At 42.4% G+C, this 13586-nt stretch overlaps 1 protein-coding gene across 4 annotated transcripts in view; it reads left to right on the top strand.

Moving 5' to 3' along the window:
* The first annotated feature begins 811 nt into the window (after positions 1–811).
* The window catches only part of tbc1d19 (TBC1 domain family, member 19), a 138792-nt gene continuing 126017 nt past the window's right edge, over positions 812–13586 (top strand). For 2 of the 4 annotated variants that reach the window (XM_072566348.1, XM_072566429.1), the window contains exons 1-2: positions 812–1200; positions 10849–10921. In XM_072566348.1, coding sequence (XP_072422449.1) covers positions 1096–1200; positions 10849–10921 — 178 coding nt within the window. In that variant the 5' untranslated portion in view covers positions 812–1095. Of the gene's footprint in view, positions 1201–10848; positions 10922–11741; positions 13200–13586 lie in introns of those variants that run through there. The other 2 variants (XM_072566269.1, XM_072566459.1) reach the window with 2 other exon arrangements.

Genomic DNA, 13586 nt, shown 5'->3' on the forward strand with positions numbered 1-13586 from the left:
CATGGAAACCTCAGCTGGTGCAAGAATTGAACCTGAGCTCTTGGCATCATTCTGCATCACAAACCAGCCAAAGGTACATTTAAGATTTAAAATAAAGGAAATTATCTATCCATTATAAAATGCTAAGTATGTGTAATAAACTTCCAGATGGAATACTACGATGGTACAGTGGCTCAGTGATTAACACTGCTGCCTCACAACATCAGGGATCCAGGTTTGGTTCCACCCTCAGGCGCCTATCTGTGTGGACTTTGCACATTCTCCCTGTGTCTGTGTGTGTATCTGGTTTCCTCTGGTTTCCACCCACAGTCCAAAGATGTGCAGGTTAGGTGAATTAGCTATGCTAAATTGCCCATTGTGTTCAGGGGTGTGTAGGCTAGGTGCATTAGTCAGGGGTAAATGTGGGACAATAGAGTATGGGTCTAGGTGGGTGACTCAGTGTGGGCTTGTTGTGCCAAAGGACCTGTTTCCCCACTGAAGGGATTCTAAAAAAGATCTTGGTTTATTTTGGAGTAAACGTGAACTTTGGAGCAAAGGATAGTACTAGTCAGGATCTATTTGTAAGGATTAATCTGCACTGGGAAGAAGCAAAGGTCAATTGAGTGGTGGTTCAGAAGTGAATAATGGGGAATTCGCACAATTATGTGGGGTTGGTGGGAAAGCGATAGTCGAATGTTTGGAGTGCTCGGGGGTGTGTGGGGCAGTGGGCATTGGTGCTTTGGGGAGGGGTGATTTCCAGCAGTTGAGGCAAGGTTGTGATGGTGGTTTGTAGTACTGGGAAGAATAGTAGGTAAGCCGCATTGATCTAGGATTTTGGGGCGGATGAGCTGCAGTGCTCCCCAACTAAGTGGCTGTGTAGTTTACAATGTTGGGGCAAGTTCCAGTCCTGCAGTGTTGAGGGTAATTTGCAATGACTTCAGGGATAATTTTGCAATGCTCCAGGGGTTGCTGTGTACGTGTGAACGGTCCGTGCCCGGGGTGCAGCACTGCTGAGAAGCAGCTGCCCGTGCTCGCTCTGCACTCTGGAAGGTTGCGCGGGCGGGCCAGTGGCGCGCGCTGTGACGGTTGGTTGCCCGGTAACGGAGCCGGCGGAAGATGGAGCCAGATTCGGTGCAGCGGCAGCTCTCGGTCACCATCGCTCACATCGTGCAGCGGCTCCGAGGCTCGAAACTACACTCGGAGCTGGAGCGAGAGGCGAGGGTGAGTCCCGAAGAGAGCCCGGGGGCCGGCCAGCTGGCCATTGGAGACCGGGGGGAGGAGGGAGGAGGGAGGCGGGAGGCGACAACGAACAGCCTGATCCCAGGCCGAGACCACCCCGACCGTCCTGACAGGTAGAGACCCACAGGGAAAGTGAAATAAATGGCCCGAAATTAAACCTTGATCCACATGGAATTGTTGCACAATCCATTGCGGTCAGAGAGGAAGCTGCACCCCTCTCTTCAGAAGCTCAGGTTTGGGCGGAGCCCGGGGACGGGGATCACCTCCATCCTCAATGCACTTTTCTAAACAAAAAAAAACATCCTGATGCACCTTGTTGTGCATTTACAGCAAACTCACTGTTTTCTCATCCCAGACCACTTCGAGTTTGAAGGTTTTTAAATTCGTGTTTGCTTCTGATTAAAAAAAAATGTGGCGACTGTTTACATTATTAGGAAAATCGTCTGATGGCCTCATTTCCGTGGCCCTATCCCTTTTTCTAAAATGCTTTAATTTTGGGCGTAAACGATTGCCTCCGTTCTTGTGAATTTGGCCCTGGAAACCGGCATAAAGATTTATGCTAGTGATCAGTTTGGGTGTTGTGATTCCGCAGATTTAGAAAGGATGGTTCACAACGCTGTTGCCTTAATGCTAGATTATCAATATTAATGGAAAACATCTGATGACCAAGTTCTGTTCATCTTGTTTTCAGATCAAATGGCACAGGATTTAAATTCTATATGCAGTCCCACAAAGTCATCGTTCACCAAAATACTTTGGACAGCCCCTGCTTCAGTGGTGCTTTCCTGTTACCTGCTGTTGAATTGCACAATTGACTAATTTCAAAGTGAACTTGTTGCATTAAAAGGCCACAAGAATCACTTTTTAAAAAACCGAGTCTTTGTTTATGGTGTTTATAAATTCACTTTGTGTTGATGTCTGTTATCTCTTAGTAAAAGACAAAAAAGTCTGCAGATGCTGGAATCCAAGTTAGACAACTGAGAGATTGGAAGAACACAGCAAGCCAGGCAGCATCAAGAGGCTGAGAAGTCATTGTTTTGGGTGAAACCCTTCTTCAGAATTGGAAGTGGGTTTAAGGGGAGCTGTCGATAAGGTGGGGGAAGGGGGGGGGCGGAATTAGATGAACGCAGGTAGAGGGTATGACCTGGTTGGTCAATGGGAGGAATGAATCTGGTTGGTGGCTGGAAAGAAATGTGAATTGGAGGAACGGAAGGGAAAAGGGAGATGGAGTGGAAGTCACAGATGGGAAGGGAGGTTATTCGAAATTGGAGAACTCAATGTTGAGTTCTCTGGGTTGTAGGCTGCCCATGCAGAAGGTGAGATAGTGTTTCTCCAATTTGTGGTTTGATTCGTTGTGACAGTGGAGGAGGCCTAGGATGGCCATATCAGAAAGGGAGTGGGAAGGGGAATTAAAATTGGCAGTGACTGGGAGGTCAGGTCAACCCCTGCGGGCGTGGCTGAGATGCTCGACTAAACGTGCCCGAGTTTCTGTTTGGTCTCCTGATGCAGAGAAGACCACATTGGGAACACTGGATACAATAAACTAGGTTGGAGGAGAGGCAGGTGAATCTCTGTCACACCTGGAAGGACTGTTTGGGGCCCTGGATGGAGGTGAGGGAGGTGGTGTGCCGGCAGGTTTTGCATTTTTTACAGTTGCAGGGGAAGCTACCTGGAGATTCGGAGGCGGGGGGGTTGGTGGGGAGAGTGGCGCGAACCAAGGATTGGCGAAGGGAACAGTCCTTTCGGAATGCAGAGAGGGGTGGGGATGGGAAGATATTCTTGGTGGTGGGGTCTAATTGGAGTTGGTGGAAGTGTTTAAGGATGGCTTAGTAAGGCAGCAACACCAGGACGCTGACTATGTTTTGAGAGTTGTAGAATGAAGTACAGGTCAAGCAGTTTGTGTCTTTAGTTATTGTTTCTGAAAACTGTATGATTATATCTGTTTTTGATATTATGTATACTTACAATTTATTTAAATTTTTTAAAGTTTTGCCCTAAATTTTAATTGAAATATGATTTTGGAGATATTTGCTACTTATCTATTTTTTTTCTGTATCAAAATAAAACCAAAGAACTGCAAATGTTGCAATCTGAAACAAAAGTACAAAGCACTGGAGAAATGCAGCAGGTTGGCAGCAACTGTAGAGAGAAACTGTTAATGTTTCATGCCCAGTGACCCTCCATCAGAAGTGAAAATAACAGGGAAAGGGAAGTCTTCATGCTGAAAATGGGTTGGGGGAATGAATAGAATATGTGGAGGTGGCTCCCAGAGAGAGAGGAGAAAAAAGATTGGCAAACATAAAGATTGCTGATGATGAAGATGGTTGGCACAGTCGTTAGCACTACTGCCTCACAGTGCTAGGGACTCTGATTTGAATTCAGTCTTTGGGGACTGTGTGGAGTTTGCAAGTTCTCCCCATGTATATGGGGTTTTTCTCTGGTGCTCAGGTTGCCTCCCACAGTCCAATGATGTGCTGGTTGGTGCATTCACCTTACTAAATTGCCCTGGTGTTTAGGGATGTACAAGTTAGGTGATTTAGCCATGTGGTAAAACCTCATGTAGGGTTACAGGCATAAGGTGGGGGAATGGTGTGGGTCCTCGAATATCAGTGCAGACTTGATAGGCTATCTGCACTCTACGGATTCTCCCCACCCATGCTGCCTTCTGCAAGGACCGTTCCCATTGCCGATCCTTAATTCGTGCCACTCTCCCCACCAACCCTCCCAGCAAACCTCCAGGCAGCTTCCCCTGCAACCATAAATGGCCTCTATCTGCACCCTATGGTCCTATGATAAGCTGACAGATGGGGGTGCGTGCTAAGTAGGTTGTTAACGAGAAGTGTTAATGGTTGAAAATTACTTCACTGTACGGGGAGCAACCCATAGAACAAACTGTGGGGGAAGGGTAATGAACAGAGAGGAGGGTGTTAATGATCTGAAATTGTTAAACTTAATGTTGAGTCTCGAAGGTTGTAAGGTACCCAGGTGGAAGATGATGTGTTGTACCTCTAGCTTACGTTGAGCCTCCCTGGAGCTCTGCAGCAGACCTGACACACAAATGTTGGCATGGAACACTGTGGTGTGTTGAAGTAGCAGGCAACTGAAAACTTATGGTCATTTACAGACCAAGCATAGATGTTCAGCAAAGCCAATATACAGGAGACCACATTTTGAGCAGTGAATTCACTAGGCTAGAATGAATGAGGGGCAGGTAAATCGCTTCTTCACCTGGAAGGTATGTTTAGTGTCTTGGATAGCGAGGGTCAAGGAGATAAATAGGCAAGGGTTACACCTTCTGCGATTGCATGGGAGAAGTGGAATAAGGTGCCTTAGAGGGAACAGTAACTGTGAAATGCAGTGGGAGGGGAGGGGAATATGTGTCTAGTGGTGGCACCTGTTGGAGGTAGTGCAAATGGCAGATTATGATCCTTTGTATACTGAAGCTAGTGAGGTGGAATGTGAGAACTAAGGAGACCCTATTATTGTGGAAGGGAATGGGACTGGTGAGGGCAGAAATGCAGGAAATGGATCCGAAATGACTGAGGGCACTGTCAACCACAGCAGCGGAGAATACTTGGTTGAGGATTAAGATAGCCATTTCTGAGGCCTTGCATTCTTAGAGGAAGCAGACTGTGGGGATGTAGAGTCAAGACAACTCTGGGAACCACTGGGTTTGTAATAGATATCAGTGGAGAAAGTGAGGACTGCAGATGCTGGAGATCACAAAGAGTGTGGTGCTGGAAAAGCACAGTTGGTCAGGCAGCACCAAGGAGCAGCAGAATTGACGTTTTGAGGCTTATTCCTCATTCCTGATGAAGGGCTTATCTCAAAACGTCGATTCTCCTTCTCCTTGGATGCTGCCTGACCAGCTGTGCTTTTCCAGCATCACAGTCTCCTTGACAATGGATATCAGTGGTCAGCTTATCCCAAATAATGTAAGCAGAGATGCCAAGGAAGGAAAGAATCTGTGATAAACCAGGTGAAGATTAGAGTAGGGTGGAAATTGGAAGCGAAATTGATAAAGTTTTTGAATTCTGGCTGAGATAGGGAAGACACTGCTTGGGCGGCACGGTGGCATAGTGGTTAGCACTGCTGCCTCACAGTGCCAGAGACCTGGGTTCAGTTCCCGCCTCAGGTGACTGACTTTGTGGAGTTTGCACATTCTCCCCGTGTCTGCGTGCATTTCCTCCCACTGTCCAAAGATGTGCAGGTTAGGTGAATTGGCCATGCTAAATTGCCCGTAGTGTAAGGGAATGGGTCTGGGTGAGTTGCGCTTTGGTGTGTTGGTGTGGACTTGTTGGGCCGAAGGACCTGTTTCCACACCGTAACTAATCTAATGTGTAACATCACTAATTATACCATCAGTGTACCAGAGGAAGAGTAGTAGGGAGGGAGCTGAGAAGGACTGGAACAAGGAATGTTCCCTGTTCCATGTAATGTCTTAATGTATTCTATTCACAATTGACATCCTGTCATCAACATAAATACCACCAGTTCCCAATTATTTTCATTTCTAGCAAAGGGTCACTGGACGTAAAATGTTAACTCTGTTTTCCTCTGTACAGATATTAACAGATCTGCTGAGTTTCTCCTGCACTCTCTGTTTTTGTTCTGTGTTACCAATTTTACTTCTCCATGCAAGAAACCTGGCATTTCAAACTAAGTAAAATTTGCATGCTCATCTAGGCAATTACTCCTTTTCAAATGCTGGATTTTCTAGTGCCAGAATATTGCACCATTGAGGAAAGGACATTGGTGTCAACATTTGGTATTATGCTGCAGCACATTCAAAAATTCAGAAGCACTTCAGGGAAAGCAAGATGACAGCATTGAGGCAGCAGGAGGAACTGAATAAATATAGGCAAGAAATTTTCATGAGCACTTATATATCACAGCTACTTCATTGTCGAAACAATGTGCTTTTTAAATTTAAAAATAAGTATTCATGGGCATGTTCATGTCTAGGCTAGCATTTATTGCCCATCCCCAGTCACACTCAAGAATGTGGTGTGCACTATCTTCTTTAACCCTGCAATCCTTGGGGTGTTGGTATATAAAGGGAATTCTGAGATTGTGATCCAGTGACTGTGAAGGATACAGGTTTACATCAGAATGGTGTGTGGCTTGGAGTGGAACTGGCAGGTCCTGGTGATCCCAGGCACCTGGTGTCATTGTCCTTTTAGATAGGAGAGGTTGCAAGTTTCACAGGTGCTGTTGAAAGGACTTTGGGGATTTGCTGCAGTTCATTTTGTGCACATTGCTGCTACTGTAGTCCAATGGTGAATGGAATGAATTTGAAAATGGTGGATGTGGTATGTAGTGATTGGAACCAGGACCAGTTCGATCTCCTTGACCATGGAATCCTTGATTAGGTTTGTTAACCTGGGCTAAATAGGGAGGCCTAGCTGACAGATATAAACAGGAGATGAAGGGTACTGCTTGTCACTGGCCACTCGGGTGTTTCCTTTCTTCCTGATGGTGGAATATAAATAAAAATTTGCACACTTGTTGTTCTTCACTGTGTCTGAAACCTACACACATGACGTGTGCCAGGGAAAAATAAGCGCTACCGCTGTTATGTGGTAGCGTGGAAAAAAAAGGAGGCTTCCCTTCACCGTTTGATCACACAGCATTGCCCTTTAAGAAGGGCGCTGCTTGTCAAAAAAAAAATAAACAGGAGATTAAAGGCACTGCTTGTCACTGGCCACTCGGGTGTGTTCCTGGTGATGGCATATAGATAACGATTTACACACTTGCTGTTTTTCCATGTGTCCGACACCTGCACACACACAAAATGGGTGCTCGGTAAAATAAGCATTGCTGCTGTCAGGTGGTAGTGTGGTGGGGGGGCGGGGGTGGGTGGGGGGTGGACGGTGGGGTGGATAAACCGGAGATTGGGATTTGAGGTTTGTCCTCATTTCCCTGAAAACTGGTCGAATGGTAGGATTTGGGGCCTGGCTTTGCCATTCCTCTCCCTTGTAAATTGTTGTTTCTCTGGACACAACTGTTAATGTTAATTGTTTTGTAAACTGTATTGTTTAATAAAATAAAAAAAAAGAGTCAGAAGATCTGCTCAGTCTGGGGACTTGTTTTGAGCTAGCTGGTCACAGCCCATTTATAGTGTTACGACACAGATGTGAACCCCTCCGTTAATTAAACCAAACACCCAGAAAAGCATGCCTCGCCTCATAATCTGTTAAACTATGAGTGACAGAGAACTCCCAAATTCTACTATTTAATGAAAATAATATCAATTTATTTCTTAACTCTAAAAGTGAACATTAAACAGTTGGGTTTTAGCATGCTGGGGCATAATTTAGACTGATTGGTTAAATTTGAATTGTTATCAAATCAGCAACCAAAACTCATTTCACTGCCAAATGTTAGGTCTTTCAATTTTACACTCTGGTACTGCTATCTAATCATACATACAGGTGCTTATAATGTCTCAGTTCAGAACACCATTCTCTCTCCCTTAAAGATACAATACATACCTTCAACTTCATAACAATAGTGCACATTAAGAAAAAAGGGCAAAAATAAGGAAATCAGGAGATTCAGAAGGTCTCCTCAGTCTAGGGACTGGCTTGGTGCTGGTTAGTCAGAGCTAAGGTATCGTGCACATATAAATAAAGGGTGATGTGGTACCCTCTGTGCCTCAGGGTACCAATGAAATAGGCTACTTTATCCTGTTGGCATTGATCTTTTTGAGTGGAAAGGTAAGATATCTGAGAAGTTTAAGCAACAGCCAAAACCAACTGTTCTGTGTTGTTACCATTCAAAATTAACATGAATGGTGTTCATCACTAACAGGATCTAAAGGATCCTGGTCAAGGACCTGTCCATCACCTTTCCCATCTCTCCGCTCCATCCTCCTCTCCGACCTATCACCTTCTCCCCCACCTTCATTCACCTATCTCATTCTCAGCTACCTTTCTCTCAACCCCACCCCCTTCCCATTTGTCTCTCAGCCGCCCAGACCACAAGCCTCATTCCTGATGAAGGGCTTTGGCCTGAAACGTTGATTCTTCTGCTCCTCGGATGCCGTCTGACCTGCTGTGCTTTTCCAGCACCACACTCTTGGCTCTGATCTCCAGCATCTGCACTCCTCACTTTCTCCTAGCTTCTCCTTTGTGTCCGGATTTAGGTGTTTTGATGGATGTTGTGTGCAGCAGTGTTGACCTCCTACCTAACTTTTTTTTGAAATTGTATCATTAAAGAAGTTGATTTCATCATTGTGAGTTGAGGTTTCTATGAAGGGGGAATCTGTCACAATCAAGACAAAGGCTTCTATTGCAGATAAACAACTATCTGTGGTCCATCGAAGTGGCAAAGTGGAAAGCCACAATCACATCATTTTACAGGATAGGAGTAACTTGCAGAACTTTTATATTGGGATTTTCCTTAGCGACGTTCTGTCTCTGGGGCTTTGGTTAACACAATAGTTAACATTCCAGTCTCATTAGGAGGTACCTGAGGTATTGATTGTCTGGCTGACTTTGACTTCTGAACACGTTTCTGGAAAATTATTGGTAAATAATGTCCTAATAATCCTGATAATAGGCCTGTTTGTTGGGCAGTTTAATATTTTTTAGCAGCCACTAAATATACTATAGAAATGTATTAAAGTTGGCTTTTTAATCAATTTTTCTAGTGACTGAATCAATTAGAATGGGCAGAGATTTACAGGTGGCTTTGGTTGGCTTCTCACAGGTGAAGGATGTGATTGACTGCATGTGTGACTATTATGAAATCACAGATCACCCACACCGTTTGTGTGCCATAAGGACCTCCAGTTCATAAAACGTACACCACATGTGCAACCACAGAAAAATAATTATACAAGTGGGATGCCCGAAATGGTCTTATAATGACATGAGTGACTAGTTTACACCACCCCTGCAGTCACATGCTGAACTTGCTCTCCAATGCTTCCCAGAATCACCCTGGAATCAACAAGTGGGCGGCACGGTGGCACAGTGGTTAGCACTGCTGCCTCGCAGCGCTGGAGACCCGGGTTCATTTCCCGCCTCAGGCGACTGACTGTGTGGAGTTTGCACGTTCTCCCCGTGTCTGCGTGGGTTTCCTCCGGGTGCTCCGGTTTCCTCCCACAGTCCAAAGATGTGCAGGCCAGGTGAATTGGCCATGCTAAATTGCCCATAGTGTTAGGTAAGGGGTACATGTAGATGTAGATGTAGGGGTATGGGTGGGTTACGCTTCGGCGGGGCGGTGTGGACTTGTTGGGCCGGAGGGCCTGTTTCCACACTGTAAGTAATCTAATCTAATCTAATATCCTTAAGGCAGATACCAACTGCTAAAATGCAATTCTTAAAATTTGTTACAAATGAGTAGGCCATCTGTCCTGCAGCAGGCAAAAATGGACAAGACAAGAACATGTCACTGTCGCAAACATGTAATTTTAATATAATGGATTTTGTAGATTTATAGATTTTGATCTTTTAAAAAGGGATACACAACAATGCTAAAAGAAAATTGGGTGAGGTTTCTTGAGGATACAACTGCAATCAACCAGTTGGAATCAGACTATTATTTTGAGATGAATCATAAAATACATTTGAAATTCAGTGAGCATTGCACAACACAATTGAGATGCTTTAATTATGGATATTAATTTTAATTGCCACACAGTTGACAGCTGCCTAAGCCCTAAACTTTAAAATCCCCACACTGAACCTCCTTGCCTCTGTATGTGCCTTACTGTCAAATTTTATTTGTGAAGTGTCTTGGCATGTTTTACTACATTATAGGTGCTATTTAATCAAATGTTGTTAGTTATGAGACCCAGTAGCTTCACCAGACCTGGTTCTTTGTATTACCAATATCCTTTGAATGTGAGTAAAAAACTGAAAATGTGCAAATAATAATATTATTCATCATTGTTGAAACCAAAAACTGTTCAAAGTGGTGCAGATGAGAGCATGTTTTATGCAGCATATTTAAAAAGAGAAGTTGATTGATGTAGAAAGGGACAACGAATGTTATTGGCAATAATGACAACAGTATGGGACTAAGTGGGTTTCTCTTTTGCACTAGACCAAACTGCCGCCTTGTTTGTGGTATAGAATTCTCTGTCTGTTTGGTGACACTTAAATTTTAAGGTATATTTTCCAGCATAATTTACCAAGTACTGATTCATAGTACACAATTGTGGAGTTGGAGCTTAACATTCTATTTATCATGTTGGATACTCTGATTGTCATTTGTGACCAATGGAAGAGTCAAAATGATATTTGCAGTATACTGTGTGTTAGAAACAGATGCACATTTTTTTCCTTGAGTTGCACTTTCTTAGTACTGACTGTGCCACAAATTGAAGTAAAAAAGTACAGTGCTAGAAAAGCACAGCCGGCCAGGCAGCATCCAAGGAGCAGGAGAGTTGACGTTTTGAGCATAACCTCTTCATCAGGAAAAACGTGTGCTTGAAACGTTGACTCCTGCTTCTTGGATGCTGCCTGACTGGCTGTGCTTTTTCAGTGCCACATATTTTGACTGATCTCCAGCATCAGCAGTCCCCACTTTCCCTGCACCACAAATTGAAGAGTTCTCTGGTTTGTTCTGTTATTTTATGACTAACGTGGAAAGTCTTCACACTCTATGTCTAATTTCCAGACTTGCCTTCACAAATCTGAGGTTCGGATTGAATCTTTGAAGGAGGATCTGAAGGACTTCTTACGGAAATCAGGTTAAAAAAATCCACCTTAGATTTTTACTTTGTAAATTAAAACACTTCTACTAAAATCCAAAGTGGTATTTAACAAATTAAGAACTGAAAAATAAATGTTATAATGAAATTTGTTTATACAGCACTACAAAAACCAGAATCTTTGATTCCCTTCACCCCATTAAAATGTATGTTGTAATTTTGTAAGTACCTTATATAAAGTTGATTTCCTTCAAAATATTTTAAATGCATCAGAGCAAATTATTTCCACATTAATTTATTTTGATTAAACCTTTGTAAAACTATTGTTTGAAAGAGAAATATGGAAATATAGAAAAAAACTTGGGTAATTCGTGGTCATAGTTGTGGTTCAATGACACTGTACAGTTTACCTCCTAGCTGCTGAAACCCCACAATGAGTGGGGCTCAAAGGTTTTGTATATACAACATAAATAATTTTACTACTTATATTTCTGTTGCCATTATTTGACCTTCTTCTGATTGAACTTATGACCTTCCTGTAGGAATTATTGCCTTAACCATCCTGGAACCTTATGCCTAACTTATTTGCTTATTGTGAAGAAATTAAGATACTACGTTATTTCTTCAGAAAATTAAATTGCTTGCTAACCTACATTTTTGATTTATCAGTACCATCAGTTCCTGGTCTGTAACACATATTTCACTGTATAAAAGACTATACTTAATGATATTGATAAGGATATTGTGCACCAAGTAGTTTGTAGTATTTGTGTGAGTTTGAGGAGGATTCATTCAAGTGATGGTTTCTTTCCATACCTGATGATTTTAAAGTTGTATGTAGAATTTAAATGCTGTTTGTTATAATAATAAGAAACAATATTGTTGTAGATTGTGATCAGCTATGCTGCTGGCACAGTATTGCCATTTTATTTGAAGTCTCAGTAAGCTGAGATAGTCTGAATGGTGTTTCAAAATTTGCTTAAATATATCCTCCCTTCTTAACTGCAGTAGTTCTCAGTCTCTTGGAACTGCAGCAATGTTGTGTTTTGAGTGAAAAATATTTTTTGCGTCATATTCTGGTCCTGCTCAGTCATTTAGATTTTTGAGACAATTTTTCAGAATTTGTCAAGCATATGTAAAATGTTTTCTCGTAGTATAAAATCAATTGCTTGGACCTGATTTCATCTTGGTCTCTTGAGATGTGAATCGTCTTACAGGTGCAAATGGGAAGATGTTGGGTTTGTATAATACCATAATATAGTGAGGAAAGAGTTTGGGTGTTCAGAAGATCCAACTTGATTCTTTGAGATAGCAACCCATCACTTAACATGACTCATATACTGCCATTCCATACCCCATCCTTACCCCATTCCATCCCTACCCATTCCCATGTCTCCTTATCTACTTTGGGCAGAACTCGGCATGTTTTTGAAATAGACCATTTAGAAAAAACTTGGATGGAGTGAGAACTTTCCACCGCTTGGTGGAATTCTGACTTTTGAAAAATGGATTGAACAATTTTAATTTTTTTCATTCTTCACATGGACCAGGAAGCTGTCACTCAGCTTCTGTCATTTGAATCTGCTGGAATTCTATTAAAAAAATCCAAACTATAATAACGTATATTTGGGAAAAAAAATGAGCATTGAACCAAATAAAGGGGTACGAAGTGGTGGAGTAAGATTGGTTGGATCGAGACATGGATAAAGGAGACTAAAAGCTTGATCAGACGTACAATTTAAGGATAATCTTAATGAGCAAAAAGTTCAGGAAAGAAAATCCAATGTGCTATTATACTACGATGTTTTCACTAGTGAGGGAATCTTGAATTAGGGGACATATTTTTAAATGAATGCCTCCTTATTCTGTGACTTCTTCTGTCAGAATGGTGAATCCCTGGTATTCTCTACTGTAAAGACTTGTGGAGTCTAGATCACTGGAATAATGTTGAGAGGAGGTAGATTTTTGAAATATTAAAGGTTATGAGGAGCTGGTATGAAAGAGTAGTTGAGGTCTGGGGAACATCAGCAATGATCCTATTGAATGGTGAGAAGGCTTGAGAAGACAAATGTCCTCCTCATCCTCTTATTTTTTGCATTCATGTATTTGTTCCATTTGCTGTTAAACCTCCCGACAAAATACTTAATAATCTTTGGGGTTGTTGCCTGTATTGCTTAGATTGGGAGTCAGTTAATCCTGAATTTAATTCTAGCTTTGATCTGGTCTTTGAGTACTTTCCAGATTTTTCTTGGATCTTTATAAATGTCCATGGGAAGAGACAGGTGTATTAATTCCATGAAGCCCTTCCTCACTGAAGGCAAGGAGAATTTTCTGTGTTCTTTAGTTGGAATAATTTATTGTTTGATCTTAAAATAAAATTGCATACCTTGTTCAAAAGTTGTAATTTTAAGTTATCATTAATTTCCCAGTCATGTAATTACTGAACTCCTGATTACTGGAGTAGATACTTAGGAGGCCTGACATTTCAGCCCTGAACTCCACCCCCTTTCAAAAATGTAACTTACTCCTCTCAATTTGGGTGCTGCTTTATCAATATTGAAACCTTGCATAGTTAAATTTGGGATTAATATGGTCAAGTTTAGACTTATGCTTGTTTTAGCCCCTTCACGCTCTCCTTATTTAAGTTGAACCCATTTACCAGACCGTTAATGACTCTTTTACACTCTACAATTGAATTGGCGAT

This window comes from Chiloscyllium punctatum, chromosome 1 (genome assembly GCF_047496795.1).
Source record: "Chiloscyllium punctatum isolate Juve2018m chromosome 1, sChiPun1.3, whole genome shotgun sequence".
Taxonomy (NCBI): Eukaryota; Metazoa; Chordata; class Chondrichthyes; order Orectolobiformes; family Hemiscylliidae; genus Chiloscyllium; species Chiloscyllium punctatum.